Source organism: Heterocephalus glaber, unplaced genomic scaffold (assembly GCF_053883595.1).
Source record: "Heterocephalus glaber isolate CG9 unplaced genomic scaffold, H.glaber_assembly_v1.0 deba00001733, whole genome shotgun sequence".
Classification (NCBI taxonomy): Eukaryota; Metazoa; Chordata; class Mammalia; order Rodentia; family Bathyergidae; genus Heterocephalus; species Heterocephalus glaber.
Genome location: NW_028258444.1, coordinates 19,018,677 through 19,045,539, shown reverse-complemented (window position 1 = coordinate 19,045,539; position 26,863 = coordinate 19,018,677). Strand labels below are relative to the sequence as shown.

Genomic DNA, 26,863 nt, shown 5'->3' with positions numbered 1-26,863 from the left:
GTGAAATGTGGCAGCCCCTAGCGGGAGGAGCAGGGGGAAAGGGAGGGGCGGAGGCCACCTATGGGAGAACCTAGGCTTTCTTTCCGTTCGGTCTTCAGGTGGGGCAGAGGGTCAGAGAGGAGCCTGAGCTTGGGTGTGCTTGGGGACACACACCTGTGTGCCTCTCTGAAGACGCACGGAGCCAGGTTTCTGGGTCTCTTTCCTGAGTGGCCCTGTGAGAGTGAGTGGTAGGGCAGGGTCGCTGTGGGTCTGCACTTCTGAAGTGAGTAAGGGGTACACACACACACCGAGAAGATGCATGCTGTGGGATGCAACTGAAGGTCATCGTGCCGCGGGGAGCCCCTGAGATGTGTGGAGTTAGTGTGCGTGTGCTCGTGTGTTCACCGGTCTTTGTCAACCCACAGACCCGGCAGCTCAGACAGATCAGACACAGGAGCACAGCGCCCCCTGCTGGCCAAGTAGCCCCAGCCACTGGGACTTGTCAACCCAAAGCCCCTGTTCGACCCTTGCCCAGTGGCTGGACAGGATCATCTGCAGGAAGCCCAAGACCTCGAACTCCCTCTGACAGGATGTCCCCCCAGGCCCTAAGGTCTGCTCCTCATGAGTCCACCGTTCACTCTGTCACGGTAGGCCTTGGATCCCGTCGGAGAAAGGAGCAAAGGCCCTGGGCTGGCGCGAGAGAGGGCAGCGTCCCGGTCACCATCGTGCCCGCACCGGAGTCTCCTGGAGCTTGGGGTGGATGTGGGTGGTGGGGGGGGGGGGTTCTTCCTTTCTGCACCTGCTCCCAGGTAGTGGGAGGGGGTGGACCAGGGACAGGCTACTTCTTGGTGGCCCTTGGGAACCCGAGCCCAGAGACTCCTTGTGTCCTCCGCTCCCGTCCCGCCCCCTGCCTGGCCGGGGGACAGCCCCTGGACTCGGGGAAGCACGGGCTGTGGATTCGGTGGACGCGGTCTCCCCCTGCTGGCCAGAGCGGGTACTCGCAGCCTGGCTCCGGCCTCCCGGGGGCGGATTGCAGAAGTGGGAAGGAAGGCGAGGGTGGGTGAGGGTGGTGAGGGGGCCCGAGGGTCTCACATGCATGCTCGGCCACACGGAGTTAACCCTAAGCCTGTGAGGCGGGCAGGCCTGGGTGGCTGCGGCTCCCCTCCATAGACACCTGCGGAGGAGGGCTGGGTGGCCTCGCAGGCCTTGTCAGAGCACCTCCTGGCCCTGGCGGCCCCTCCTCTTCAGAGATGAAACTGAAGGTCAAGGGGACAGATTCTCATACCAGACAAACAAGAGCACAATACAGGCACTGTTGGGTGGGCAGAAGCGCTGGCCGAGGGCAGGCGGGAGTGGGCATTGCGGTTCTTTCCCACAGCTGGGGGACGAGCATTCACTCACTGAGGTGCCTTGCCCGTTCACACCAGCACCTCACCTTCACCCATTGTCTTGTTTTCTCCTCACAACAACCCCTGATGTTGGTGAGAGCAGCCCTACTTCACAGACGTGGTAACTGAAGCTCCAACAGCTTATGTTACCCAAAGTTGCACAGCAAGATTAGAACTTGGGTCCTCTGCCTCCAAGATGGACTCCTTGACTGTGTCATGAGCGTCTCATTATGTGGCTCTCGCCCTTTCCTCACAAAGATCCAGCCAGTCCCAGGCATTTCACTCCTTCCTCTCACCTAACCCTCACAACTGCCCTGTGGGGGAAGCATTTTTATCCCCATTTCACAAGAGATGGAGGCTCAGAGAGGTTGGAGAAGTTTCCTGAGGAATGTCTGTGGCAACTGGAAGCAAGCAGGCAAGGTCAAAGGGGAACACAGTGGCAACTGCTGGGCAGAGGCAGACCTGGGGAAAGGCCGGGCAGGAGTAGCTTCTGTGTCATATGTGAGAGGAACAGGGGTTGCTCCTTCTGAGCATAGGGTCATGGCAGGGCATGTCACCTTTTCGACAACCTGAGATGCAGAGAAGGGAGCTCAGGCTGTGTCTCCTCCACATGACAGAACCTGTCTTATCACCCTTTTGGCATCTCAAGAGGCTGTGGTGGCTCACTTCTCCTTCACCTTGCCTGGCACACTCTGGCTCTGGTGCCTGGCCCTCCTCAAGTGGCAGGGACTTGACATAGCTGAGGGGGGAGAGGGGAGGGGCTGGGGCATATGACATGGGTGAGGACCCCTCCTTCTTGCTCCCATTGTTCCCTCCTTCCTGGCTTCTAGTTCTATTTCTAAACATGGCCATCTTTTCCAAAATCATAGAACGAATTAAGTTTGTGAACTAAGGCACTACTGTATTTGGTCTTTCTCCTCTCTCGCGGAGCCTCCCTGTCAGTCTCATCCTCTAGGCCTCCCTTGGCCTCAGCTTCCCTTTCTTTGCACAGAAAAGTTGTCTTGAGGTCTCTTTGTATCCTGTGTAGATTATGGAGAAGGATATGATAAAGAGATGGGCCAGAGTATCTCAAGAGGCTTCTGGGAAGAAATGGAGGCAGAACATGAGGATCAGTGTTTTATTGGGAATTTCCAACCCAAACACCAGCAGCCCCATTCCAAGCATCCCTGTCCAAAAATAAATAAGGTGCCATTCAAGGAAACAGCCTGTCTCCCTGCTAAGGTGCTCTGGGGGAGGCCTGCGGCGGCCCCCAAGGGGCTGGCTCTAGCTCTGGAGAGGTTGGAGAGCAGGGAAGCAAACACAGACACACCTGTCTGGCCCAGCCCCGGGGCAGTATGCAAGCTTGGCACTGCCTTTCTAATTTCTGAGGTCTGACATTACAGCAGCACAGAAAACCCTGGTCCCCACCAGACTCCAGCTCTGGCCCCTCCTGGAGCATCCCATCACGGTTCCTGTTCTCATTTCAAACTGTGCAGCCCGGGGAGCCAACACCTTCTCCCCAGGCAAGAGGACCAGCTGTGAGGAAGGAAGCTTTGCTGTCCTGTTTTTCTTCTTCTTTTTTTTTTTTCTCCTGTGATTTCCCTCCCGCCTGATGCTGGTCAGTGTGCAGTCAGCTCTATGGTCTTCTTGCGCTCCTCACGCTGGTCTTCCCAGTCATCCTCTGGTTCATACGTGCCCTTGATGATGGCCATGCGCTCACTGAGGCTCAGGGAGTGGGGGAACAGCAGATAGAAGTAGAGGATGGCAGCCAGCATGGCCCCCACAATGGGTCCCACCCAGAAGACCTGGTAGAGACAGGGAAGCCATTAAAGGATGAGCCCCAGGCTGCAGGGACCACGGCTCCCAACCTCTACCAGCGGACAACCACGGACCCTTGGAAGAGACAGACATGTAGTCTTCCAGACCTCCAGAAGGAAAGATTTCCTCCCACCTTGGGGACAGACATCTTGACCCCTGCACGCCTCAGGGCTAGACATGGATCACAGCCCCTCAAAGGAGGCAGACAGATTCCACAGGGACAGCCCCCTCCTATCACACCCTAAAGAGGGACAAGAAACCTTCAGAGGGGACAAACATACAGACCCTCAGAGATGGCCAAGGTCTCCCCTCCGCATAAAGACAGTCCTTGTAGGAGTGACCACGAGCGATCAAAGGAAGTGACAAACCGTGCAGGGGGATAGATCCACAGGAACACCCACAGGATCCAGAAAGGCCGCTAGCTTTTCTAGGCCATGGCCAGGTTTCTAGGCCCTTGTCTCCAGGGAGTAAGAGAAGGGTTCAGACTCACCCAGTGCGAGGAGCTGAACCGTTTCATGACCACTGCGGGGCCAAAAGAGCGGGCTGGGTTCATGGAGCAGCCAGTGAAGTAGATCTGGATAGACCAATGAGCAGCAGTGAGAGGGGCCGTTTCCCCATCCACCCCCGGAGGCTGGGCTTTCCCAGGATTGTGCAGAAGTCCAGGTTTCAGCCTGGTCTCAAACTCAAATCTCCTGATTCCTTGGCCGGTGACCTCTTGCTCCATGGATCCTGGCTGTCCACTCAACCAGGGAGCCCTACCCACGTCCTGCTCTCCTCCCACCCTTAGTCTACTACTCCTTAGTCTCTTCCCACCCCTGCTCCTATCTTTCCCTGGTCCAGAGAAGGCTTGGGGGGAGCTAGTCTGGGGCCCAGCAGTCTTTAAGGCTAAGCCTTAAGCTCTCTGGGAGAGCTCATCAGTCTGGAGGGGATGCCCCTCAGGGCTCCTGGATTTGCCCCAGTGGCTCCCCCAAGTGGCACCCCTGAGGCGTGTCAGCCCCACTCACCCCCACAAGGTGGCCCAGAGTGACAGAAAAGCCAATGGACAGGGCTGGGGAGCCCACGGGGCTGGTGCGGCGAGAATCAGTGGAGGAGAAGATGCAGAGTGCCAGCTGGAAGGTCAGAATGAGCTCCACCACCACAGCCTGGCCCGGCGTCGTGTTGTTGTTGAGCTGGAAGGGGAGGTTGGGTTAGGACCTCATTGCTTCCCGCTGCATGGCTAGGGCCTGCAGGATCAGACTTTCAGCCTCCAAGGACACTTGGAGTCTGAGCACCTGGAAGCCAAGCCCTGTGTGTGCCACCCCAGAGAGGCCATTCTCTGAAGAGACTGTGCACTTCACGGTTTGCACAAGCTTGAAGTTCAGGCCTGTGGCTAAAGGGCAGAGTGTGGGGAACTCCTCTTGGATACCATCTTGCAAACGGTCTGCCCAATCCCCACCCCCGACAGGCTGGCTTTTACCCTCCCTGCTGTGGGCAGCTGCCCAGTTTGCCTATTGCAAACTGCCCCCAGCCTCCTACCCATGCCCAATCCGCTGCTGGTGCCAACCTCAAACCCGTCTCGCCAGTGTGGCTGACTCATGGCTTGACAATGGCCATGAAAATCCTCCTCTGTATTTGATTAATGAACCCAGTTTTTATGCGACAGGGGGCTGAACCCAGGGCTGCAGGAGAGGGAGGCCGCAGGGAGGGAAGAAAGGGGTGAGGAAAGGGGGAACCAATATTTGACAGAGGCCACTGTACACTGGTACCACATTACAGGGGGTCTCCATCTAAACGGAATCCTTATGACACCTGTTGTGGTTTGGGCACCCCTGTGTAATGGCCAAGAAGAGTGAAGCACAGATCCAGTTGTGTTGGCGCACGCCTGTAATCCCAGCACTTGGGAGTCTGTGGCAGGAGGATTACCACAAGGCCACGGTGAGTTCAAGGCCAGCCTGAACTACACAAGACCCTATCTCAAAATAAAATGAAATAAAATAAGATAGTGAAGCACAGAGATGCTATGGTTACCCCATACAGTTTCTCTCCAGTAGTTCCATTAAAACTACTGTACTGGCGCAGACAAGAGAGGTGAGGGGTTCAAGAGAAGAACTCAAAGGTGAGACCGGAGGGAAGGCAGAAGGGGGCCAGGGTGGGCCAGTAGGAGGGAAGGGGATGAAGGAGACAGATGTGAGGTGGGGTGGCTTTGTTGGGGGCACGGATCTGCTGTAGGGTCATCTACCTGGCCTTCCTGGCAAGGGTGTGGACGGCCACTCAGCTGACGCATTCTCAAGGTGGGGCCTGGGGGACTCGGTCCTCAGCACACCCGGGGGTCCTGCCCACCCTTCCCTCAGTGGGATGGGACTCACCGCGTTGACGGCCAGGTTGCCCCGGGCATTGGTCGGTGCCACCCCGTAAAGGATGCCTGCTCCGGCAATGGCACCCACCAGCTGGGCTGCCACGTAGAAGACAGCCCGGAGCAGTGAGATCTGGTTGCCTACTAAGAGCGCCAGGGTGACGGCGGGGTTGATGTGGCCTCCACTCACGGGCCCCAGGGCTTGGGCCAGGGTGCCTATGGCCAAGCCAAAGGCCATGGAGATCTGGAGAATGGAGGGCAGTGCCGATGGCCACTTGAGGGCCGAGCCGAGACCGAAGAAGACAAAGATGAGGGTGGCCAGGAACTCCGCGAAGACCGCCTTGAGGAAGGCCACGGAGCACATCTCCTTCTTCATGGTGGCCTCGGGGGCCCGGCCGCAGCGGCGGGGGGCACGCGCTGGGGCGGGGGCGCTGGTGGGGCCGGGGCCGGGGCCGGGGCCGGGTCTGGGGGTCGGGCGGGCGCTGTGTCCCGCGCACGCTGGGCGGCCGGCGACCTGGCTCTGCGCGCTATATACGGGGCGGGCGCCGGGCCGCGGGGCGCGCGCGGGGGGGCAGTGGGCGGCTCCCGCGCACGGAGCGGACCCGGCCACCGCCGCCTGGGCCCCGCGCGCCCCCGGCCGCGCGCCCACCCCCACGCCCGCGCGGCGGCCCGCCCGCCCTGGCCAGGTGACCCAGCCGGCGGTGTAGACCGGCTGGGCGGCCGAAGACCTGAGCATGGTGAGCGCCGGGCAGCTCCCGAGTTCTCCGCTCGTGCGGCCTCTCCCGTCCGACAGGGTCTGAAGCCTACCTGCTCCTGGCCTTCATTTCTTCTCTCCAGGTCCTTGCCCAGCTCCTCCTTTTCCTTTTCCTCCTGACCCGAGCATCCTTCCTGACTCGGCCTCACCCACGGATACAGCCAGAGTAATGCACTTCTCTGAAGACTGCGCCTCTCGGTTCCCTGTCTGTCAGCTTGAGCAGGGGCGTAGGGCACCGCAGGGCACTGGGCCAGCCTGCGCGTTTAGCAATCCTGGACGCCGAGCATCGGGCAGCACCTGACGGGGCAGCAGACTCCCTGGGGCTGCCGCCGCCGTCCTGGGGCACAGCCCTCTTGGGGATCCCTCGAGTCTCGGCAAGGTTTGTCTTGGGGTCACACATGCCAAGGATCCCCTGCCAGGGCTGGGTCTCTGCCGGCCCCCCCAGGAGATCCCCAGTCAATCGGGATCTTTGCTTCTCCTTCTCCTTCTCCTCCTCTCAGCCTCCATAGTCTCTCCCTTTGCAGCCTCTCCCTGTAAATCTCTCGCTCCTTATCCCTGTGTTTGTCCAAGCCCCATGATTTGGTCCTCATTTTTATTCGTGAGTACTGGGGATCGAACCCAGGACCTTCGCACTGAGCCACCCCCACCCCCACCCCCGCCAGTCCTTTTTCTGAAGACCGGGTCTTGTTCAGTTGCCCAGGCTGGGTTTGAACTGTGGCTCTTCCTACCTCTGCCTCCCAGAGTGCTAGGACGACAGGTGTGAGCCTCCACACCTGGTTTTCTCCATCTTCTTGTCTCTCTCTTCGTCTCTGTCCCTCTCCACCGGTCTCTTCCCTGCTCTTCTTTTCCCCTCTCACTTTCTTGGTCTCACTGCCTTTGTTATTTAAGACTCAGTCTGTGTCTTAAATTCTCCTCCCTCGATCTCTCTCTCTGTCTTATACTTTCTCATTCTTTGTTTTTCCCTCCCTTCCTTTTACAGTCTTAGTCTCTCTGTTTCTATCCATGCTTCTGCCTCCTCTGGATCTCATCTTCCCTCTGCCTCTTTTCATTTTTATGTCAGCCCACGTCTCCAGGACATAATCATTACATTCCCTGGGTGCAGCTCCTGCATGTACCTAACCTACCTCAATTATTTCTTCATCCCCTTCCCCTTTCTTCTAATTTTTCTGTCTTTCTTCATTTTTGTCTACCTCGACCTGATTTTCTGTGCCAGTGTCTCTTACACTTGGTGTTTTTCAGGCCCCCCAAAGTCAAGTCCTTCCATTCTTGGACTGGGAGCTTCTTCCACCTGTCCTTATCCCTCCTCTTTGAGCTCCTACTCCCTCTCACCCTCCATCTTCTCCTCCCCAGGTTTGGCGTGTGAGAATGAGGGCTGGAAGGCTCCTCAGAGCTTGGGAAATGGCAGAGACCCACCTTCTGGATTCTGAGAGGGGAGCTGCACCCCGCCCCGCTGTCACCACAAGTGCTTGAGAAGCACTGAGCACATATCCGGCTGTAGCATGAATTAAAATGTCCCGTGGGTCCAAGCCCTAGGGTGCAGCAGAGAGAGAGAGAACAGGTGCCTCCGGTCAGTCTGCCAGGCAGGGGCCAAGGGGTGGAGCTTCAGGGAAGCCAAGGACCTGGAGGAGCAGCTGTGGGCTCCTTAGCAGCTAAGAGGCCAAAGCAAACAGGGGCCAAAGAAACCCCACTATTGTTCCTGCTTTGCTCTGGCATTTCCTGCTGCAGCAGCTCCTCCTCCCCCTCTCTCTTAAGGTAGAAAGACTGTCTGTCCTTTCTCCCATGGGCCCCAAGGCCCTGCCCCTAGCAGGGCCTGGAAGTTATATATAGGATTTTCTTCAGGACCTGAGGCTCAGCTGCAGAAGGGCCTGATCACCCCAGAGGCTTCGGGGCCAGGCTCCTCCACTGCTGAACTCACCTTCAGTCTGCACCCTTCCACCTTCTTTTCAATCCTCCCTCCCAGCACTCTCTTCCACAGGTCTCCAGCTCCATCCACTTGGTGTTCCCAGGAGGCTGAGCTGCAGAGGGAAGCATCTACCTGAGGATTTGAGCGTAGTCCTTTCCAGCTAATGTAGGACTGTAAAGCCCAGCAACTTGTTCATGCCGTTTTATAGATTCATAACACAGTCTATACAATTATAGATCATATTTGACCTCTGCCTGTGAGACTTAACTCCAAGCTACCTAGTGAGGGCAGAGGTTACTTGCCCAGGATCACACAGTGACCTGAGATGGGAAGCACAGGTTGCCACAGACTTGGTCACCAGGAGTGGACCTGGTGAGACAAAGCCTAGGCCTGTGGGTGAGGTGCTTCCTTTTCTCCAACCATCTGGGTCACTCTACTCCCAGGTTGTTACAAGAAATTCCAGGAGCTACTATGTCCTGAAATTGTCTCTGCTGAGCATTCAAGGTCCCATTTGCCAGCTCCAAAGCAATGCCTCCTTGGGACCTTTCCAGGCTAGGAGAGCTGGAATCTCTCAGGAAGAGCCCTTCCTCTTCTATTCTGATAGAAGGATCTTTGGATTCCCTGGGAGAAGCTGAGGGCTGGGGTAAAAATGGTAGGGTGCTCAGTCTGTTTTCAGGCACCTGAACTTTGTCATTTCCAAGTTGTGGAAGAAACAGTCTTTATTGATAGACAAATGAGCATTTATTGAGTGCTTACTATATGCAGAGCACTGTGTTAGATAAGGACCAATGAGAGAAGGTAGACAGGAGAATGCCCTGCATGAACTGGAAGGTGTCCTGTCCCAAGGACTTACAATCTAACGGGAAGACATTGGATATGCATGAAATCACAGCTCAAACACACAAAACATCAAAGCAACTTTTGCAGGTACCAGATCATTTGACACAAAGTGGGAGTGTGGAAAAGGATGGTGCTGGGACCTGGTGGCCAACCACCCCCTCCTCTCAGCTCAGCCTTGTTTGTCCCAGCTCAAGGGCCTGCAGGTCTGGCTCCATGCCGCCTTGCTTCTTTCTGCTGTGGGTACGTCTGACCTCCCTGGGTGCCCTTCAAAGGCACAAACCAGCCCTGTGTCTCTTGTCATTTTCTCCCTCCCTTGTCTCTACCAGGCTCTGTGTCGACTCGCAGACAGTGGCCTGGGCTGGGCTGGGCCGCACAGGCCCAGCTGAATGTTCTGGTTTCTGCCAGGGGCTCCCAGGAGGAGCCTAGGGCTTGTCTTAGAGAAGAGATCATGGGAGTTTACATAAGAGAACCTGAGTTCAAGTCTTTGATCCATACTGACTGTGTGTTGTTAGGCCAGCCTCTCAGCCTCGGTTTCTGAATCTAGAAGATAGGAAGAACAGTATTTATTCTACCTATTTCACAGGATTGGGAGGCAATCACAGGGATACTAAGGGAGCGCTTTGGAAATAGTAAAACTTTGCATGGCTGAGGGTCATTGTCCTTCCTGATTGGAACTCAGAGCTGCTCAGTAACTGTCAATTTCCCTCTACCGCCATCACTTGGAATCCTGGTGCACTGGCCTCTGATCTCAATCTGGGCAGTAGGCACTGGAAGTGCCATGCCGGGGAATCTCACACTTGGTTTCTGGTGAGATGCAATCTAGGAAGTGGTACAGACATGGAGAGAGATTCTTGGTGCCTGTTTGTTAGAATGGAGTGGGGCGTGGATGAGGTGCCTTGCTGACTTCTAGAACAAGAGAACTCAGCTACCAGGAGGAAGGGGTTTGGGGAGGGAGTGTCCTGCCCACAGCGGCTATGGCCCAGAAAGCCTTTTTCTAACTTCAAAGAGAGCTTTGGTCAAGGAAGACCGAAAAGAGCCTGCATGAGAGGGGCACAGCTGCAACAGAGATGTTCCTTAACACAGTCTATTTGTGAAGGAAGCCGAGGGGAGAAAGGCACGCAGCCAGCAGGAGTTTGGTAAAGTGTGAGACAAACACAAAAGTCTTGAAAGCCTGGGGCAACAGAGAACATGAAGAGAGGGGCTTAAGGTGTGATCCTGGGCCAGTTGTGCAGCAGGCTGGAGGGAGGAAGGGGCTGGATGGGTCTGGGTGGTAGGAGGAAGGAAGAGGAAGAGCTGCTGGTGTGTGCTCAAGATCATGAGAGGGTCAGAGGCTGGCCTGGGATAAGTCCAGCCAAACCACTTCCTTCAGCCCAGAGCTTGGGGCTTTCGGGGCTCTCCTTTGACCACCAACTAAAAGAGGTGAAGGAGGCTAAAGGTAAGCTCCCTTCTGCATACTCCTCCCACCCAAGGAAGCAGAAATGAGAATCATCCTAATAATGCATGCTAATGGTTCAAGAATTACTGTTCACAAAGCATCTTTACATGCATGGTCTCACTTAATCCTAGGTAATCTCATTTGAGAACCATTGCACTGGCCTGGAAACAGAAACCTAGTTTCTAGACTCAGATCTGCCTTCACCCCAGGCAAGTCATTTCCTTTTGTGGTCTTTGCAGTCCACAATAAATGTTCAGTGTGGGAACCAGAAGAGGCTTAAAGGGGAGTCTCTGGTTCCACCCCTAAGAGGGAGGGAACAGAGATTTTCTGGGGAGGAAGATGCTGCCCGGAGTGGCTGAAGGAGGAGTGGCTGCTGCCTGGTGCCGTGGTTGCACGCACGCCGCACGCCCGAGTGCCTTGCCCAGCCAGCCATAGGCGTGAGCTTCAACAGGCTCACTTGCGAAACTGAGTGTCTCCTTTCAAGAAGTGTCTAGTTGCAAATCTCCCCCTCTTGAAGACAAAGGTCAGGGGCCCACAAAGGGCTTTAGTTTTCTCCACCCAAGAAGCCTAATCTCTGGGTCTGTCCCCTCCTCCCAGATGGATGTCTTGTGTGTGAGCATTTGTGCACATGTTTGCATGCATGCACACACATGCAGGTGTGTACACACGTATGCCCACACAATTCCCTTTGAAGAGTCCTCCCTAAGGGCAGAAAGGAAATCCTCTCAGCCCTCCTTTTTCCAGAGGCCATTTCTGGGGGAGCTGTTTTCTGGTTGATACTTCTCCACCTCCAGCAATGAGTGAGGGCAAGTTGTGAGGCCCAGTGCTGCAGCTGGGAGGAATTTTCCAGAAGGGGCAAGTCAAGGAAATCAGGGACTTTCCTTCAGACTCTCCTTTCCTCTTCTCCTGGGAGTGACTGGCTCTGAGGATTCATCCACTGCAGAAGAAGCAGATTTATTGCAGGTGTGGGAGGAGGGGATCAAAGGGGGGGGGAGTGAGAGTCCCAGCCCTGCACACTTATATCACCATCGGCATGCCAGTTCACACTCAGACACATGCAAACCCTGCACTGGAGGACAGAGGAAAGTAGGGATGAATATACATTTGTACATTAGCAAAATGGCATTCACCATTCCTAGATCCAAGCCCTATGGTGAGGGTCTGAACACTTCCCACCCAAGTACCTGGGTGGGCTTTCAGAGCTTCCCACCTGGCCTCCCTCCCTTCCCAGCTGGGTCTCAAAGTCCTCAGCTCCCTGTAAAGGACCAGAAGAGGGTCACTGCTACAGCAGTGCACAGCTTCCAGCAGGGGAATGTCAGGCTCACTGCTGTCCCCCAGGCCCCGTTCCTGCTGCCCCACAGCGCTGGCCGAATACTCGTCCTGGAAGCAGCTGCTCTGCACTGGAAGCCAGCCTTGGGACTGGGGAGAGGAGGAACAGGCTGGGCCTTCCGCATCCGGCCGCATCCCAGCGTGGCCGCGCGGCCTGCCTTCGGGGCCAAAGGAGGCTCAGGCCTTGCTGCCCCGCGGCGGGCTCTGTGGCGAGTGCAGCTCCACTGACTGCCGGCGCCGCACCTCGCGCTCCTCCCAGTCGGTGTCGGGCTCCAGGCCCTTCAGCACAGCCAGACGCTCCGACAGGCTCTTGGCCGAGGGGAACAGCACGTAGTTGTAGAGAAGGGAGCCCAGGATGGCGCCGACCAGGGGTCCGATCCAGAAGACCTGAGGTGAGAGGAGCGAGCGCTGGCACCGTGCACCCGGGGAGCGGGCGTCTTCTGGGGTCTGGGACCAGCGCACTTCCCCGCACGCGGGATAGGGGCTTCTCACGCGGCTAATACACCAGAATACTTGTTCGTGTAGTTAGTAATGGCAACACGAGCTACTGAGGACGACTTGTTAGTATGGAGGGCAAGGGAGCGAATTGTGAGTCTTTCACTTGCTGGGTGAACGCGATGCTTGACTTTGTGCCTGTTTTCTTTCATTCTAAGAATGCCTCCCTCCTAGGGTCGAGAAAACTAAATGAGTTGATGTTTACAAGGCACTTAGAGCAGAGCCTAGTGCACACTAAGCACTAGGTAAGTGTTCAGTAATAAAAGGATGTTAGCTGTTATAGATATTACCGTTTACTGAGTTCTAAGTGCTGGGCGTTGTGGTATGTATTTTATATGGGAAATCCCACATAGTTTTCCCAAGAAGCTAGTAAGGTAAGAAATGTTGTCATCCTCATTTACAGCTGGGGACAGGGAGAGGAAACTGAGTCTTTGGCACTAGTTCTCAAGGATGAAACCCAGGGCCTAACAGGGCCCCAGAAGGAGGAGTATGGAGCTGCTGAGCCTCTTGCACAGTTTATTCTAGCCCTCGTTCTCCCTCTGAGATGAACTTTTAGGAAAGGGGAAAACAGGGGTTCCAGCCATTACCCAGTGGTCATCAAACTTGCCGGTGACAACAGCTGGAGCTAGTGAGCGGGCAGGATTCATGGAGCAGCCAGTGTAGTAGATCTGTGATAGGAAGTTGGGGTCAAAGAGAAAAAGAAGGTGAGGACAGGGCTGGGAGTCCTTGTACTCCCTCTCCAACGCTTGACCTTAACCTAAATGAAATCCGTTGGACGGGCAATTGACATCATGATTTAATTACCAGGCTCTGTATACCTTTGGGGCTGGAGAGGTATCTGTCTGTCCCTCTGGGATATCTGGGAGTCAGCACTCTGGGTTGTGTGTCCTTCCTGGGTGTTCTGTATATCTGTCTCTCTGAGGGTCTTTAAGCCTATCACTTTTAGGAGTTCCTTGTGTACGTCTCTAGAGTGGTCCGTGTTTCGGTTTCTTTGACGAAGATCTCTGTGTCTCTGTGTTCCCTCAAGGGAAGCTGAAACCCAAGTCCATGACCTACCCCAAGAAGATGCCCCAGGGTCACGGAGAAACCGATGGAGAGGGCAGGGCTGCCCAGATTGTCCCCACGGCGTTCGTCGGTGGAGGCAAAGATGCAGAGCACCAGCTGCAGGGTCAGGAAGAGCTCCACAGTCACCGCCTGGCCAGCTGTTGTGTTGTGGTTGAGCTGGGGACAGAGAAGGGATAAATGGGAGGGACACTGATCATGCTGTTGGCTCCATTCTCCTGCCCACCTGCATCAGCTCCAGGGAAGCCCCTGAGCTAGAGCCACAACACCTTGCCAGACACCTTATCTGGCACTCCTGCCAACTTCTTTCTGATGGAGCCCAGGACGGCCCAGGGCCTCCAGTCAGAGATAGGAAAACTGGCTCCTTAGCCATTCAATCTGGGGGCTGAGGTTGTGTGCCTACAGTATGAGAGGAAAAAGATGCTCCTATCCCGAATTTCAGTTCTGAAGAGGTTTCAGCTCCATGAGGAAGATAATAGGAAGAGCTTCCTTTCTCTAGGCCACAAGCCATGGACGTGAGCGTCCAGGGGTCTTTCTTCTTGTGGTCAAATGGTTCCCAGGGCCAAGTTCTAGGGACTTGGGTGGGAGGGATGGCCTGGAGTGATCCCAGCTCCACGAGTACAGCAGACAACGCTTCCCCTCACACTTGCTGCTCCCCACTGCATTCCAGGCCTCCCCTAGTTTTGCCCTGTGGTTTGCTCACTGCACATCCTGTAGAGGTGGGGGTGGGGGTGGGGAAGGCCGGCCTGTGCCGCCTCCAGACCATGCAGGGTGCCTTGGTCCCAGCACACCCTGCCCTGGGCAAGGAAAGAATTCAGGGCTTCCCAAAGAGGCAGTTTCATAACTGGGCGATACCTAGCACTGGATGTCTCTCTGGGTTTTGTCATCTTGTACCCGACACCCTACCCTCTGGGGCAGGTTGGAGCTGAGACACTTCAACTCCTATGCTCCTTCTCCAGGCCCTGACCCCTACCTGGACATCAGGCTGGCACCCTTAGTTCTTTCCAGGGTTGGACCTCCATCCCTCCTCTTGCCGTCCAGGTCAGAGCCTCTAAGGGTCAGTGAAGGGAGCTTTGGGGGCAGATACTTTGAAGGTATCTGATTTGCTGTGGACCCTGCTTGCTTTCGACTCAGGTTCTCCCTCTGTAAAATGGGGCTAACAAAACAGATTCTGGAGGGGTGTGTGAGGACTGAAAATGACAAGGGCTGTCCCAGCCCCCTTCCTGTTGGTAAATGACTGCTCAGAGGGAACAGTATGTACATGCCTATCGCCTCTGTCATTTGGATCTATTGAATGCTGAGCCTCAACTTACCGCTCAGGATGGGAAAACAACAGAATTTACCTCATAGGTTTGTACCAAGGGGGAGATAGTGTCTGGCCTGGCACAGGGAAGATGTACATCAATGGCAACTTTCTGGTGGCCAGACTGGCTCTCAGCATCTCTAGAGGACACCTGGGACTGCCTTGGGGGGGAGGGGTCATCTGGCTTTCCTTAGCCTCAGGGGAAGTCGGTCCCACTGCTGCCCCATTCTAGCCAGGCAGGGTTCTCTCCAGTTCTTCAGGATGATAAATGCTCAGGACCACCTTGGAGGAGGCTTCCCAGAGCCTGCCCTTTCTAGGGCCCTGGTCCACTGAAAAGTGATGGAAGAGCAGAACTGAGTATTCTCCAGGGCTCCTTTGTGCTCCAAGTACCCTAATACTAGAAAAGGAATTCCTTGGCCATGTGCTCCAGAAGTTCCTCTTTTCTAGCTGGGCCTCTCCCCGCTGCAAAATGAACTCATTTTGTTCTCAATGGAAATGGGCACAGTCCTCCACCACCTTGCCCATGGTAACCTTTTTTTTGCTCCTGTGCTCTTAGCCTCATCATATCTTCCATATTTTGAAGAAGGAAGAAGTTCCCAACAGGGAAACTCTGCCTCTTGCACAAGGAAGGCCACTTGTACCGAGGAGAGGACGACCAGAGAGACGATGGAGGACTCTTCAGCGACATCGGGGCCCAGGCACGGAGCAGGCCAGGCCATTCGGGAGATGGAACTGTGGAGGAGGCACTTGCTGGCAGGGCTGCAGTGTGGGAACGTGACAAGAGGACCATGTCCCCGGCCCTCAGATTTCCGGCACCGACCCAGGACAGGGGTCACGGCATCACCTTCAGCTCCTAACGTGCCTGAGGTGCCCCACTAGCCACAGTATCCTATAATCAGCAGCCAACCTAAGGCTCCCGAGCCCTTCTCCAGGGTCTGAGAGGACCCTGCTCCTGCACCCATCCTCTAGCTTCTGGTGTTTTCTCTCATATTGACAAACCTCAAAGCTTTGGGGCTATCGCTTTTCATCCCAGAGCCTGTTTTGTGCTTGCAAACAAGTCTGAGATGATGATGGCTCAGGAGGAAGAAGCACAGGTTTTGTAGGTCGAGCCTGGGTCTGAGGCCTGGTGTTGGGGTCCACTGGTGGTGGGGCCTCAGTTCTCACCTGCCTAGCTCTACCTCTCAGGGCTGTTACAAGGCATCAAGCTTCTGAAGAGTGACGGCCCCCTGGCCCCCATACAGGAGAAGCGGAAGAAATGTTCAGTTCCTCTTCTCTGTACAAGACCCTTGCAGCTGCACTCTGAGGTCCCCTGGCTCAGAAGGCCTGTTTGCTCTGGGACGTTGTCCCCTGCTGAGGTCTGGCCCAGTCCTCACTGTAGTGCAGGCAGCGAGTCCAACAGAAACCTTGCTGCACTCTTCCTCCTTGAGGTCTGGTGACAAGTCCTGGTTCCCCTGCTCTTATCCCGACTCTGCTCCATGGCCCCACCGACCCTGATTCTCCTAGGGCTGCTGTGTCTGTCTCGGCCTCGACATCCAGACCCCCACCCACAGTCAGTCCCTCCTAACTCATCCTTCACAAGTGGCTCCCCAGGACCAGCCCCTCGAAGAAGGGACCAAGTCCTGGCTACTCACAGCATTGATAGCCAGGTCCCCGCGGATTTCTGCTGGTGTGATCTCATGGAGCAGAGCAGCCCCTGCTACTGCTCCCAGAAGCTGGGCAGCCACGTAGAAGATGGCTCGGAGGAAAGAGACGTGGCAGCCCACCAGGCAGGCCACAGTCACGGCTGGGTTGATATGGGCCCCACTGATGTGGCCTAGAGCCTGCACCAGGGTGCCAATACTAAGGCCAAAGGCCATGGCAATCTGCAGCACAGAGGGCAGGGCCTGTGGCCAGTTGAGGGCTGAGCCAAGGCCAAAGAAGACAAAGAGGAGCGTGGCCAGGAATTCTGCCAACACAGCTCTGGAGAAGGCTATGGACCGGAGCTCCCACATGCTGCAGGCCTTCTGTGGGCTGGCCCAGCGGGCTGGGGCCCGGAGGATTTGTGGTGCACGCTCTCTTTCTCTCTTTCTCTGGGCCTCTGGGAGGCTGGGCCAAGGGCACTTATAGGGTCCTTCCGTCCTGCAGTCGGGCACGTGGGGTGGAGGTGGCCAGTACCTCTTCTCCGCCATGTCTCCCTCTGTCCCTGCCCCTCACCCCTGCCCACCTACATGCCTATCACCCCATCTGAGCCTTCACAGCTGACTAATGTTCCTCATTAATGAGCTTCAGATAAGGACTGACGTCCCCTATTTTCCGTGTTTATTCCCTTGGTTGCCCCAGAGCTGCTGCCCAGGGCCTCCCCCACCCCCATCTGCAAACACAAATCCTCTGGAGGGACGCTCACTTGGTACCCCCGTCTCTGACCCGAACTGTTGATCAAGACTGGGGTGACACCTCTCTCGTCACCAACCATCAGAGCCAATGTCACCGTACCCTTCTAATGATTGGAAAGTTCTTCCCACTGTCTGACCTCCAATTAATTCCTTCTTGAAAGGGATGGAAAACAACTGGTTGACTTGTAACATATTTCTAAGGCATAAAGCTTTCTTGTTTCATGCTTACTTTCTCGCAGTTAAACACTCATAAGTCATTAAGCTTCCCTTCCCCCTAGATCCCAGCTGGCAGCAGCTCCCACAGCCTTGGGGCAGGGAGCCACCTTCAGTGGCACTGGGACCCTGGCCCTGACTTTCCTTCCTTTGCTTCAACTCTGAGACTTTATCTTTCCTGCCTCTCTCTGTAGAATGCGGATCATAAAACCTAGCTCACAGGATCATGTGATCATGGATGCAAAGCCCTCAGAGCAGCATCTGGCCAACAGTGCAGCCCTGTCAGGTGTCACTCACAGAATTATCTGTGCTCAGTGTACGACAGGACCCCAAACTCGGTGTTCTAGAAGCCATGACATGGCATGACCATCTAGGCATGACCAGGAGCCTCTCCAGCCACAGGGTCATTTCTGTGAGGCAGTGAGCAGTGCAGGCCCAGGGAGGCCGTGATGCCTGATAAGAGACTCTCTGGCCTTGGTGCCCACTCACCCCAGACATTGTCCAGGCAAAGCCACCCCTTGTGTGGCCACTCTTCCCTATGCCCTTCAGTACTGCTCCTGTTTTGGGGGGATCCAGTGGGCCCAGAGGGTACAGGTTCTTGACCTGGCCAGTAGGTCTCGGGGAAATTCACAGTAACAAGAATGAAAATCTGGGATGGATTGGAAACTGTGGAATGGAGCCCCTTGTGTTGAGCTAAAGGGGAGAAACTGAGACCTGGGGAAGGGAGGCGACTTATTCAAGGGGTCCAGCAAGCTGGGGGCTGAGCTGAGACCGGAACCTGGTTTGGAGAGCTTCTAGCACCCTCCACCGCCAAGTCACACTTCAAGCCTGTTTCCTCATCTGATTGATGGGAGCAATGATACCCTCCCTGCCCAATTGTCTCGAGAACACAGTAAGATCACAAATGGGAAAGTGTTTTGCAGCTGAAAATGTATGCCACGCACCTGTGTATACAGGGTACCGCTATTAAGGAAGAGAAAAAGGAGTAGGAGGGGAGGAAGAAACAACAACATATGACCCCAGCAGAAGGGGACTCCAAAGGACAAGGACTCTTGTGGGTTTGTGCCTAGGACAGGGCCTGACCTACAGGGATCTGGTACTCTGGTCCTCACACTGAGCCACCCTTCCCCAACCTAAGGCACCCCAAATACTCCAGGGAAAGACGCAGGGGAGAAGATGGCCAAATCTTGCACGGGGCATCTGGGACCCACCTCTAGACTCTGCACAAAGAAAGGGACAAGGATCCAGGTGGTCAGGCTTGGCTGTGCCTCTTTCCTCACCCAGGGAATTTGCTTCCCCACTGTCTCCATTCATGGCTTCAGGTATCACTTTTCCTGCCTCTTGCTAAGTTGTAGCCTGGGCCTCAGGACTCTCTGAAAAACCCTTCCCACACCCCTAACGTGAGCTGAAGTTGTGACACTCATTTTTAAATCCACTCTTACCCTCTGAGCGGCTGTGTGCCCTTGGATGAGCCACACACCCTTTCTGGCCAAGGTGTTCATGATCTTGAGGAGTGGCTCATTGACCCTTCACTCTGAGCAGATTGCCTCTAGCCCACTCCGCTCTTATTATAAACCCAGAATAGATGTCACGGCTTCTCTTTGTAGCCCATGAACCCCAACCCAAGTCTGTGTGTGTTTATGGTACGTGTGTGTATTTGGTCATTCAGTTACACAATCATATATTTGGAAGCATGGGGTTAGTGTGAGGCTCCATGGTAGAACACATCATGCTTGAGTCCCTGGGTTCAATCTCCAGCACTGCAATGAACAAAAACCTTACAGGGGCTCACTTTACAAATGAGAACATGAAGTCTGGAGAGAGGTGATTTCCACAGAGCCACAGTATGTTCAGGCCGTTCTGGTCTGGCTTCAAGCCAGAGTAGGCTTGGAGTAGGGGCCAGCCATGACTACGTCCCCCTGTGCTTTGCACTCTGCGCTCTGTCGGTGCCAGGGAAGAAGAAAGTGCTCCTGTCACAGCCAGGGGCCTCTTGCTGTGGCTCTAGGTGGGCAGCAGGGCTCCCCCAAGGGGGCAGCTACATTTTGTCTACAGTGACCAGAAAGAAACAACTATACATCTATCATGCTCTACTAATTAGAATATGACAAAAATGCCTTCCTGGAAGGGGATGCACACCAATGTGAATTACCTAATACCAATGAATTGTGCATTTAAAAATAGTTAAGAGGGCTAGGCATGGTGACAATACAGGAGTCTTTCCTGTTTTGTCATACAAACAGAAAAACTATTCAATTTATTTATGATAAAATAGGAGTGGAATAGGAATTTCCTTGGAAATTGTGAGAAGTTTACATCAAGTTAGAGGGACCCTAGAAATAGTGATAAGGATGCAAATCAAATCTTGGCTTCTTATTTCTTTTCCTCTGTTGAGCTATACTATTTCAATTATATTCATTGCATACCTGAAAAAAAAACACTGGAGCCTGAGACAGGAGGATCATGAATTCGAAGCCAGCCTGGGTAACTTAGTGGGACTCTATCTCAAAATAAAAAGGGCTGCAGGTATAACTCAGTGGGTGAACTCTTGCCTAGCATGTTTGAGGCCCTGGCTTCAATCTTCAGTAACTCACACACACACAAATAAATAAATTAAATAAGTACATTAAGTAAATAAAAAATTATTAAGATGGCACATTTTATGTTATGTGCATTTGACCACAATTAAAAATAACATTTTTTAAAAGTCAGACAAGGAAGATGACCAAACCGGGGGTAGGCTTTCTTTCTCTCTCTCTCTCTCTTTTTTTTTTTTTTTTTTTGGTACCGGGGATTGAACTCGGGTCCTTGCACTTGCGCAGCAGGCGGCGAAACCACTGAGCTAAATCCCCGGCCCTCTCTCTTTTTTTTTTTTGAGACAGGGTCTCGCTATGTAGGTCGAGCTGGCCTTGAACTCACAGTGCAGCCCAGGCTGGCCTCAAACTCATGGCGATCCTCCTGCCTTAGCCTCCCAAGTGCTGGGATTACACGCGTGCGCCACCACTCCTGGCTATGCCACCATGCCCAGTGGGCTTTCTTACCAGTCAGCATTTTAAAAGATTTATTGATTTACTTAGATATCAGTTTTTCAAGTCAAAACTACTCATATGCATAAAAATGAAGTCATAGGCCAAAGAAATTGACCAAAATAGTCCCAAAGTTTCATCACATTCAGAATCCCACTCTCCTGAACCCCTTTTTGACTCAGATGTTTAACTACACAGACTTCTGTGCTATCTGGAGCGTTGGTGATTCACCATTTCTTAAAATAATGCTGTTCTTTCTAGAATTCCTTTCCAAGCTCCAGATACTCATTCTGTAAGCGTTTCTGCAGGGGTTTTCTTTCTTTGTGTGTGACCAGTGATCATTTTGCTCTTTTCTCAGTAATGAAACAGCACCACACAATTTTATCTCTTTGAGTCTTCCTTTCTTAGGTCCCATAAACACTTGGCTGTTGTTTTGCAAGAAAATAAAGAATTGTTGTCATTCTTTAATGTCAACTATTTCCTTCACTAATATCAAATTCTTGCGGGGCTCCTCTGTTTACGAACCTTTCTGGGTACACAATAGCTTTGAGTAAATGCTAAACCACAGTGTAACCTTTCTGAAGACATTTCCAATGGCAATTAAACTGAACCTATATAGGAAAGAGAAGGCGCTTGGCACTAAGCTGAGGCTTGTACAGGAAATGACAACCATTCCCAGCTGTGGGTGCCACAACAGCAAGAGAAGTTACAATGAGAGAAAACGTTGGGCAGCTCAGGACTTACACAACGTGACAGCTATCATACTAAACATGTGCTTAGGGCCACTGTGTGCACTGTTCTAGGCGTTTTGTTGTTGTTTTTTTTAGTGCTGGGGATTGATCCTTGGGTCTTCCCATTGAGCTACTTCCTCAGACGTTTTTAATATTTTAAATTTTGAGACAAGGTCTCCCTAAGTTGCTGTATTGCCCATGCTGGGCTCAAACTTCCGATCTTCCTGCCTCATTCTTGCACATATTAGGGCTTTCAGATCCTCGGAGTCAGCTGGATGTGGAGGCCTGTGCCTGCAGCCCTAGCACTTTGAGAGGCTAAGGCAGAAGGGTTGCAAGTTTCAGCCTGCCTTGGGTGACTTAGGGAGATCTTATCTCAAAATAAAAAAATAATGTTAAAAATAAAAGCTGGGAATCTAGCTCAATGTGAAGGCCCTGGGTTCAATCCCCAGTACCACCACCAAAAAAAAAAATCCTCATAGTCACCCTGTACACCTAAAAGTTATCATCCCAGTTTTTAAAGATGAGGAAAATGAGACAGAAAAAAGTTAGGTAATTTTCCTGAGGTCACACAGTAAATGAGAATTGGAATCCCAGTCGTTTGGCGTCAAGGGGACATTTTTGATTGTGAAAGTGAGTTCCAGCCTCACTTCTCAAAATAACTGAGATAGAAAATGAGTGAGAAAGAGAACCAAGTGTCCCTGAATAAAAAATACATGAATTAAGGTGTTCTTTGCTGGTACCCTGGAAAAGGGGGGTTGGGAGGATGCCTCTGGGGCGCTGGTTCTCTCTGACAGCTGACATGATCTCTGATCATGAGATGCACATGTCCTCCATTCTCCCCGCAAGGTTGGTCATAAACCACAGCTTACGAGGCCGGCATTTTGGGGACTGAGGGAGAAAGGCAGGGCAGAGCCACAGTAGGGACAGAGTGAACAGAGTGAGGACACAGCTGCAGGCAGCAAGCTGGCAGGAGAGGTGGGAGCTGGGTGCCCGGGCCCCTCGGGAGCATGGGCAATGTGATTTCTATGTAGAGTTTCCAGATAAAATACAGGATGTCTAGGTCCATCTGAACTTCAGATGAACAATGAATGATTTTTAAAGTACATTCTAAGCAATATTTAGGATATACTTGTCTCTACTCTTTAAAGGTATGTGATTTTGTATGGGTCCTATTAGGGCCATCATTGCCAAGTCATGGAGGCTCTTGAGGGTCTTAGGGGAGAATTGGGAGGTACGAGGTGAAGTAGGTCTTCAAATCAGGCCTTGGATGGTTGGGCCTCTAATGATATTTTAAGAGGGCGGGTTTGTAAAAACATTCATAGATGAAGTGAGTGAAAGGTTTCTCTGACATTGTCTTCCTATGACCCAAACAGACTTTAATGTCCTTATACAAAGCATCTGAGATTGCCAATGTATGGCAAAATAGGTGACAAATGAAATCAAAAGGAGCTAATTTTCCCGTCTACAATAAGTGGGTGTGAAGAATGAAAACAATCAATTTTTTTCATCGTGGTGGCTTGAGAGAAGGAACAAGTAGCCACGGGAAACCCTCTCCTAAGAACAATCTGTGTGTGTGAGAGAAAGAGGTTAGAAACAATCTGAAAGAAATGTTGCCCTAAAGTGTATATGGCTCTGACACGCTTAAGTCATTGCTGATAGGCAAAACATTTTTAGTAGGGTCCCTTTAGGAGGGTTAAGGAAGGACAGTATGGTTAATTGCTGGAGAGTTAAGATTTTTTTCTCTGTTGGAAAGGCTATAGTTAACTTGGAGTGTTGGAATCCCAAGCCACATAGTATCAACAGTAGGGACAGTAAAGCAGCTCCCATTAGGGCTGTTTCAATATTTTTTCAAACTCATATAATAATCTAAGGGGAACAGAAACCACCTTGCCAGGGCTTTATATTTTCTAGTGGTAGTTTTTTTTTTAAACGACAGAAAAGGTTAATCAATCTAATTTCTTTGTTGTTACCAAAAGTCTGTGGTGTTCCTGTGACCAGTTAAAGCTCTTGTCTTTATTATGTTTGTAAAAGTGACAACTTTGAGATGGACAGCCTGTTTTAGAAATCATCTGTAGTTTTTCTTTTGTAAGATATAAAACAGCAACAGTCTGGAAAGGAGTCATAGCTCAAGGTTTAAAAAGAGTATCTGGAGGGGCCGGGGATTTACCTCAGTGGTTCTGCCACCTTTCAATCCCTGGTACCAAAAAAAAAGGAATATCTGGAGATTCATCTGGACTCCTGATCCCTATCCCAGTATCCTCAGGCTCTGACTCTAACTGGCCCTGAAGGATCCCTTCTTGGCATAGGTGTTCCTAAGTGGATGCATCACTGAGCCATATGAGGGTAAAGCCCAAGTCTCCTCCTTGGTGGTCAGAGACTGAATTCAATCTTCCTGGAAACCCGAGTTCTTTATCACCCAGAAGAATGTCCTCCTGTGCTTACTCTTGTTTAGGCTGGGTATAGGGACCATGTCGGGGGTCTTTGGTGGTCTTTTCTTTGATTTGTTCCTGGTCAATGCACCAAATGTTACATCAGGCAAGGAGTTTCTGGGTGGCCTTCTGCCTCTGTTTGGGTCCTTGCCCTCACTTCATCAAAGAATGAAGAAGTGGAGCTTTTAGTGAGAAATGGGGGAGTCAAGGCTGGTATAGGGGTAAGCAAAAGTTTATCTAAAGTGTGGCAAATGCAGAGAAAGCAGAAGGGAGACTATGCTGGCAGCAGAGTGTGCTACAGGATAAGGGGTGTCCCCCTGAGGATGCCTGCTGAGTATGAGAAGTGTTCACACTTGTACAAGTCAGCTGGTTTCTAAAAATCACTGTTTCAGGCTGGGGATTTAGCTCAGTGGTTCCACCGCCTGCCTCAAAAGCACAAGGACCCAAGTTTGATCCCTGGTACCAAAAAAAAAAAAAATCACTGTTTCACTGATTGGTGGTCTAGGCAATTAGGGTCTTAGCCTTTGTTTCTGAGAAGGGGACAAGGTCACAAGTAAACGTGAGTAACACTTTCTTAAGGACACAGTAGGGAACATTTTCCCAAGTACATGGTACACAGATAAGCATGTAATGATCTTACAATGTTAGTCATCCATATTTTGCCCTGGGTTTTTGTTTATGTCCCTGTGCCCCTACGTACTGAAGGTTTAAGGACATCTGAGTTACAAACTAATTTCTCACAAGAACTTTTGGTGATGAATCTTAGCACCATTTCACAAAGAAGAGATTCTAATCGTTGTCCAAGACCATAAGGCTAGAAGTGGCAGAGATGAACTATGAATAGAAAAATTCAGCCTTTCTCCCAAATTTAGGCTGATTTCTTCCTCCAGACCCCACTTGGAAGCTCAGGTGGTCCTGAAAGCTGAGGCCAGGTACAAGTAGGAAATGTCACAGATCCAGGCCCCTCGGGAGACACAAAGGCAACTTCCTGCGGTCTACCCCTGCCCATGGGGATGGTGACCGGTGATGAAGAAGATGGTGCCTTACCTAACCTCCCACGGCCCCAAATTGCCCATGGAACCTCGGACTTGGGGCATCCCACTTCCATCCCCTTCATCTCTGAGCCCCAGTACATGTGCCTGGAGAGTGTGCCCTCAGTATCTTCTCCTAGCTAATTAAGCTCGAGGCCTGTGGCTTTCAAACTTTTTGATTGAGGCCTGCAGTAAGAGATATATTTATTTGTTGTTGTTGTTTTTTTTGGTACCGGGGATTGAACTCAGGACCTTGCGCTTGTGAGGCAGGCGGCAGAACCACTGAGCTAAATCCCTGACCAGTAAGAGATACATTTAATACCCTAACCCATAAACATCTTCAGACAGATGGCTGGATAGATAAACTAACGTTTCACAAAGCAGTATTTCCTAAGTGTGATGCTTTATATTCTATTTCATTAAAAAGTAATTTAGGTAGTGGTCAGTTGATTTCTCCCATCACATCAGGGGGAAGCTGACCAGGCTGGGGGGCCCCAGTGAGCTGAAGGTGCCCTGGTAGCTAATGAGGTACCCCACTCTGCTTCCAAGCTCTCGAGGTTCCTGTGGAGTTCATTCTCTCAGGGCTGAGGGCAGGAGGGAAGGGATTTGCCAGCTGGCCCAGGATGGCTGGGGAGAGAAGGGAGCTGTGAATGTCAGGGTCATTACCAAAACAGGGGTGGGTAATTAATGACGCCCCATGACCGTGTGTGCAAAGGTCACCCAAACCTGTTTGACTCCCCACTCAGAATGGTTCAGCTGAGCTGCCCTGGCTCCTCACTGCCTGGCTGCCTCCCCTATCTGTGGGCTCTAGGGATGGGCTGACCTGCAGGACCAATCAGACTGTCTGGCTGGCTCCCCTTCCTCCAACGCCGCCACCACACACACACACACACACACACACACACACACACACACACACACACGCCACTGCTGTGCCTTTCTGCCTCAGCCTCTGCCAGCTTCATGCCTCTGCCGGAGGCCTGCCCTGCCCTTCCTTAGTGTGAGGCACTGAGCTCAAGCTGTCCTCCAAGTTATCTGGTGAAGGGGTACAAACCTCAGTTTATGGGAGGGAATGGGAGGCTGTAAGGCACCCACTGGCTGCCACGTCCTCTGCCCCACCCTGCAACACCATCTCCCAGCTCCACACAGTTCGGGTCATGCTGTGCTGGGTGATCTGGTTAATCCCCGAGGACAGGACAGGAGCCGTATCTAATTCACTTTTGTTGTCCTAATACTGCACATGTGATTGGCATGGAGTAGATGCACCAAAAGAATGTAGAATTAACTGTTTGCGCAAGGTCAACCAGCTAGGAAGTAGCCAATCTATAATTCAAACCCATATCTTCCGGGATCCCAACCTGACCCAAACCTTTCATTCTCCTCCAGGAAGCCTTCCTGGACTTAGTCAAGCCAGCTTTCCCCTCCTGACCCCCAGAATCCTAGGTATTTGGGTGTGTTCTAGTCCTAACCTGGGACAAGGTCTCAGCCTGCCTCTGAATCTCCCCACCTGCGTTCCCCAAGCCCTGGAGGCGCTCTGCACAAGCCAGATGCCCAAGCAGAGGTGAGGGCCAGGCAGGAAGACCTCAGCCAGATCATGGTGTCTCCTGCCTGTGGGCACCCCCTGCCTCCTGCCCCTGCTCAGCCAGCCATGCTTCCACCTGGTACAGGCCTGCCAACTCTCACAAGGCCAGCCCAGCCCTCATTTCTCCCAGGGTAGGTCCAGGTAGGGCACTTAATCCTCTGCTCATTTTGCTGCAATTCAGTATCAACCTCAATTTGCATGCTCTGTTGCCATCCTTCTTTCTACTGGGGGGAAGGGGAGCTGTGTGTTCCACACAGCAGTCCCGAGAGTGCCTTAGCTTACTCAGAGCTCAGCACCGGCCTTGGGGTGGAGGGACCACTGTCCTCGCCTGGGGGTGAGTTCCAGCTACACCTCCTAAGCATCCTGGCTGTGGAATCCAGAGCCACCTAGGCTCTCCAAGTTTCTGCAAAAATATATGTAAAAGTGCCTGTGTGTGGCCAGTGTTAAAAATGTGGGCTGCCGGGGATTTAGCTCAGTGGTTTCCCTGTCTGCTATGCAAGTGCAAGGACCCAAGTTCGATCCCCGGTACCAAAAAAAAAAAACAAAAAAAAAAAAATGTGGGCTGAGAGGGCTCCACGGCTCTGGGAAGTCCTTTACCATATCTAACCAGCACCTGTGGCTGCAATGTTGGCCCATCCTCTCTCCTGGTCGGTGGATGCTTGTGTTCTGGGGACTTTAGGCACTTGAATCAGTTTGTCGTATTTATGTATCTGTGTAACAAACAGTTACTGAGCACCAGCCATGTGCCAAGTCCTGTTCTAGGCTTTGAGGTACATCAGGGAACAAAGATCCCTGGCCTGGTGGTTCTTACCCTACGGAGCAACATAGTCAGTGCATGTGACAGATTCTCAGATGGCCCCTCTCA

At 52.7% G+C, this 26,863-nt stretch overlaps 2 protein-coding genes across 7 annotated transcripts; both read right to left on the bottom strand.

Moving 5' to 3' along the window:
* Positions 1-2,470: 2,470 nt before the first annotated feature.
* Positions 2,471-7,631, bottom strand: Aqp5 (aquaporin 5). 3 transcript variants are annotated; one of them, XM_087200141.1, is made up of 6 exons: positions 6,979-7,631; positions 6,304-6,547; positions 5,510-5,740; positions 4,169-4,333; positions 3,655-3,738; positions 2,471-3,151 (listed from the first exon to the last, which is right to left on the bottom strand). In XM_087200141.1, the coding sequence occupies exons 3-6, from the start codon at positions 5,732-5,734 to the stop codon at positions 2,966-2,968; spliced, it is 660 nt and encodes a 219-aa protein (XP_087056267.1). In that variant the 5' UTR covers positions 5,735-5,740; positions 6,304-6,547; positions 6,979-7,631; the 3' UTR covers positions 2,471-2,965. The 3 variants fall into 3 exon arrangements, with proteins under 3 accessions (XP_087056267.1, XP_087056266.1, XP_004863062.2); XM_087200140.1 differs by lacking the exon at positions 6,979-7,631 and having other exon boundaries at positions 6,304-6,887; XM_004863005.4 differs by lacking the exons at positions 6,304-6,547; positions 6,979-7,631 and having other exon boundaries at positions 5,510-5,931.
* A 1,240-nt stretch (positions 7,632-8,871) lies between these two features.
* Aqp2 (aquaporin 2) lies at positions 8,872-16,763 on the bottom strand. Of its 4 annotated transcripts, none has more exons than XM_013079068.3 (5): positions 16,249-16,754; positions 13,309-13,473; positions 12,860-12,920; positions 12,001-12,144; positions 8,872-11,365 (listed from the first exon to the last, which is right to left on the bottom strand). In XM_013079068.3, the coding sequence occupies exons 1-5, from the start codon at positions 16,606-16,608 to the stop codon at positions 11,298-11,300; spliced, it is 798 nt and encodes a 265-aa protein (XP_012934522.2). In that variant the 5' UTR covers positions 16,609-16,754; the 3' UTR covers positions 8,872-11,297. The 4 variants fall into 4 exon arrangements, with proteins under 4 accessions (XP_012934522.2, XP_004863064.2, XP_012934521.2 ...); XM_004863007.4 differs by having other exon boundaries at positions 12,840-12,920; positions 16,249-16,743; XM_013079067.3 differs by having other exon boundaries at positions 8,872-12,144; positions 16,249-16,763.
* Positions 16,764-26,863: the final 10,100 nt, after the last annotated feature.

Coding starts and splice junctions, on each gene's coding strand:
- Aqp5 (XM_004863005.4), bottom strand. CDS start 5,872: ATGAAGAAGGAGATGTGCTCCGTGGCCTTCCTCAAGGCGGTCTTCGCG. Junction 4,334..5,509: donor GCAACCTGGCCGTCAACGCG/GTGAGTCCCATC, acceptor CTCCCCTTCCAG/CTCAACAACAACACGACGCC. Junction 3,152..3,654: donor GGTTCAGCTCCTCGCACTGG/GTGAGTCTGAAC, acceptor TGTCTCTACCAG/GTCTTCTGGGTGGGACCCAT.
- Aqp2 (XM_013079067.3), bottom strand. CDS start 16,608: ATGTGGGAGCTCCGGTCCATAGCCTTCTCCAGAGCTGTGTTGGCAGAA. Junction 12,921..13,308: donor CCCTGGGGCATCTTCTTGGG/GTAGGTCATGGA, acceptor TTCCTATCACAG/ATCTACTACACTGGCTGCTC. Junction 12,145..12,859: donor AGCTCCAGCTGTTGTCACCG/GCAAGTTTGATG, acceptor CTCTCACCTCAG/GTCTTCTGGATCGGACCCCT.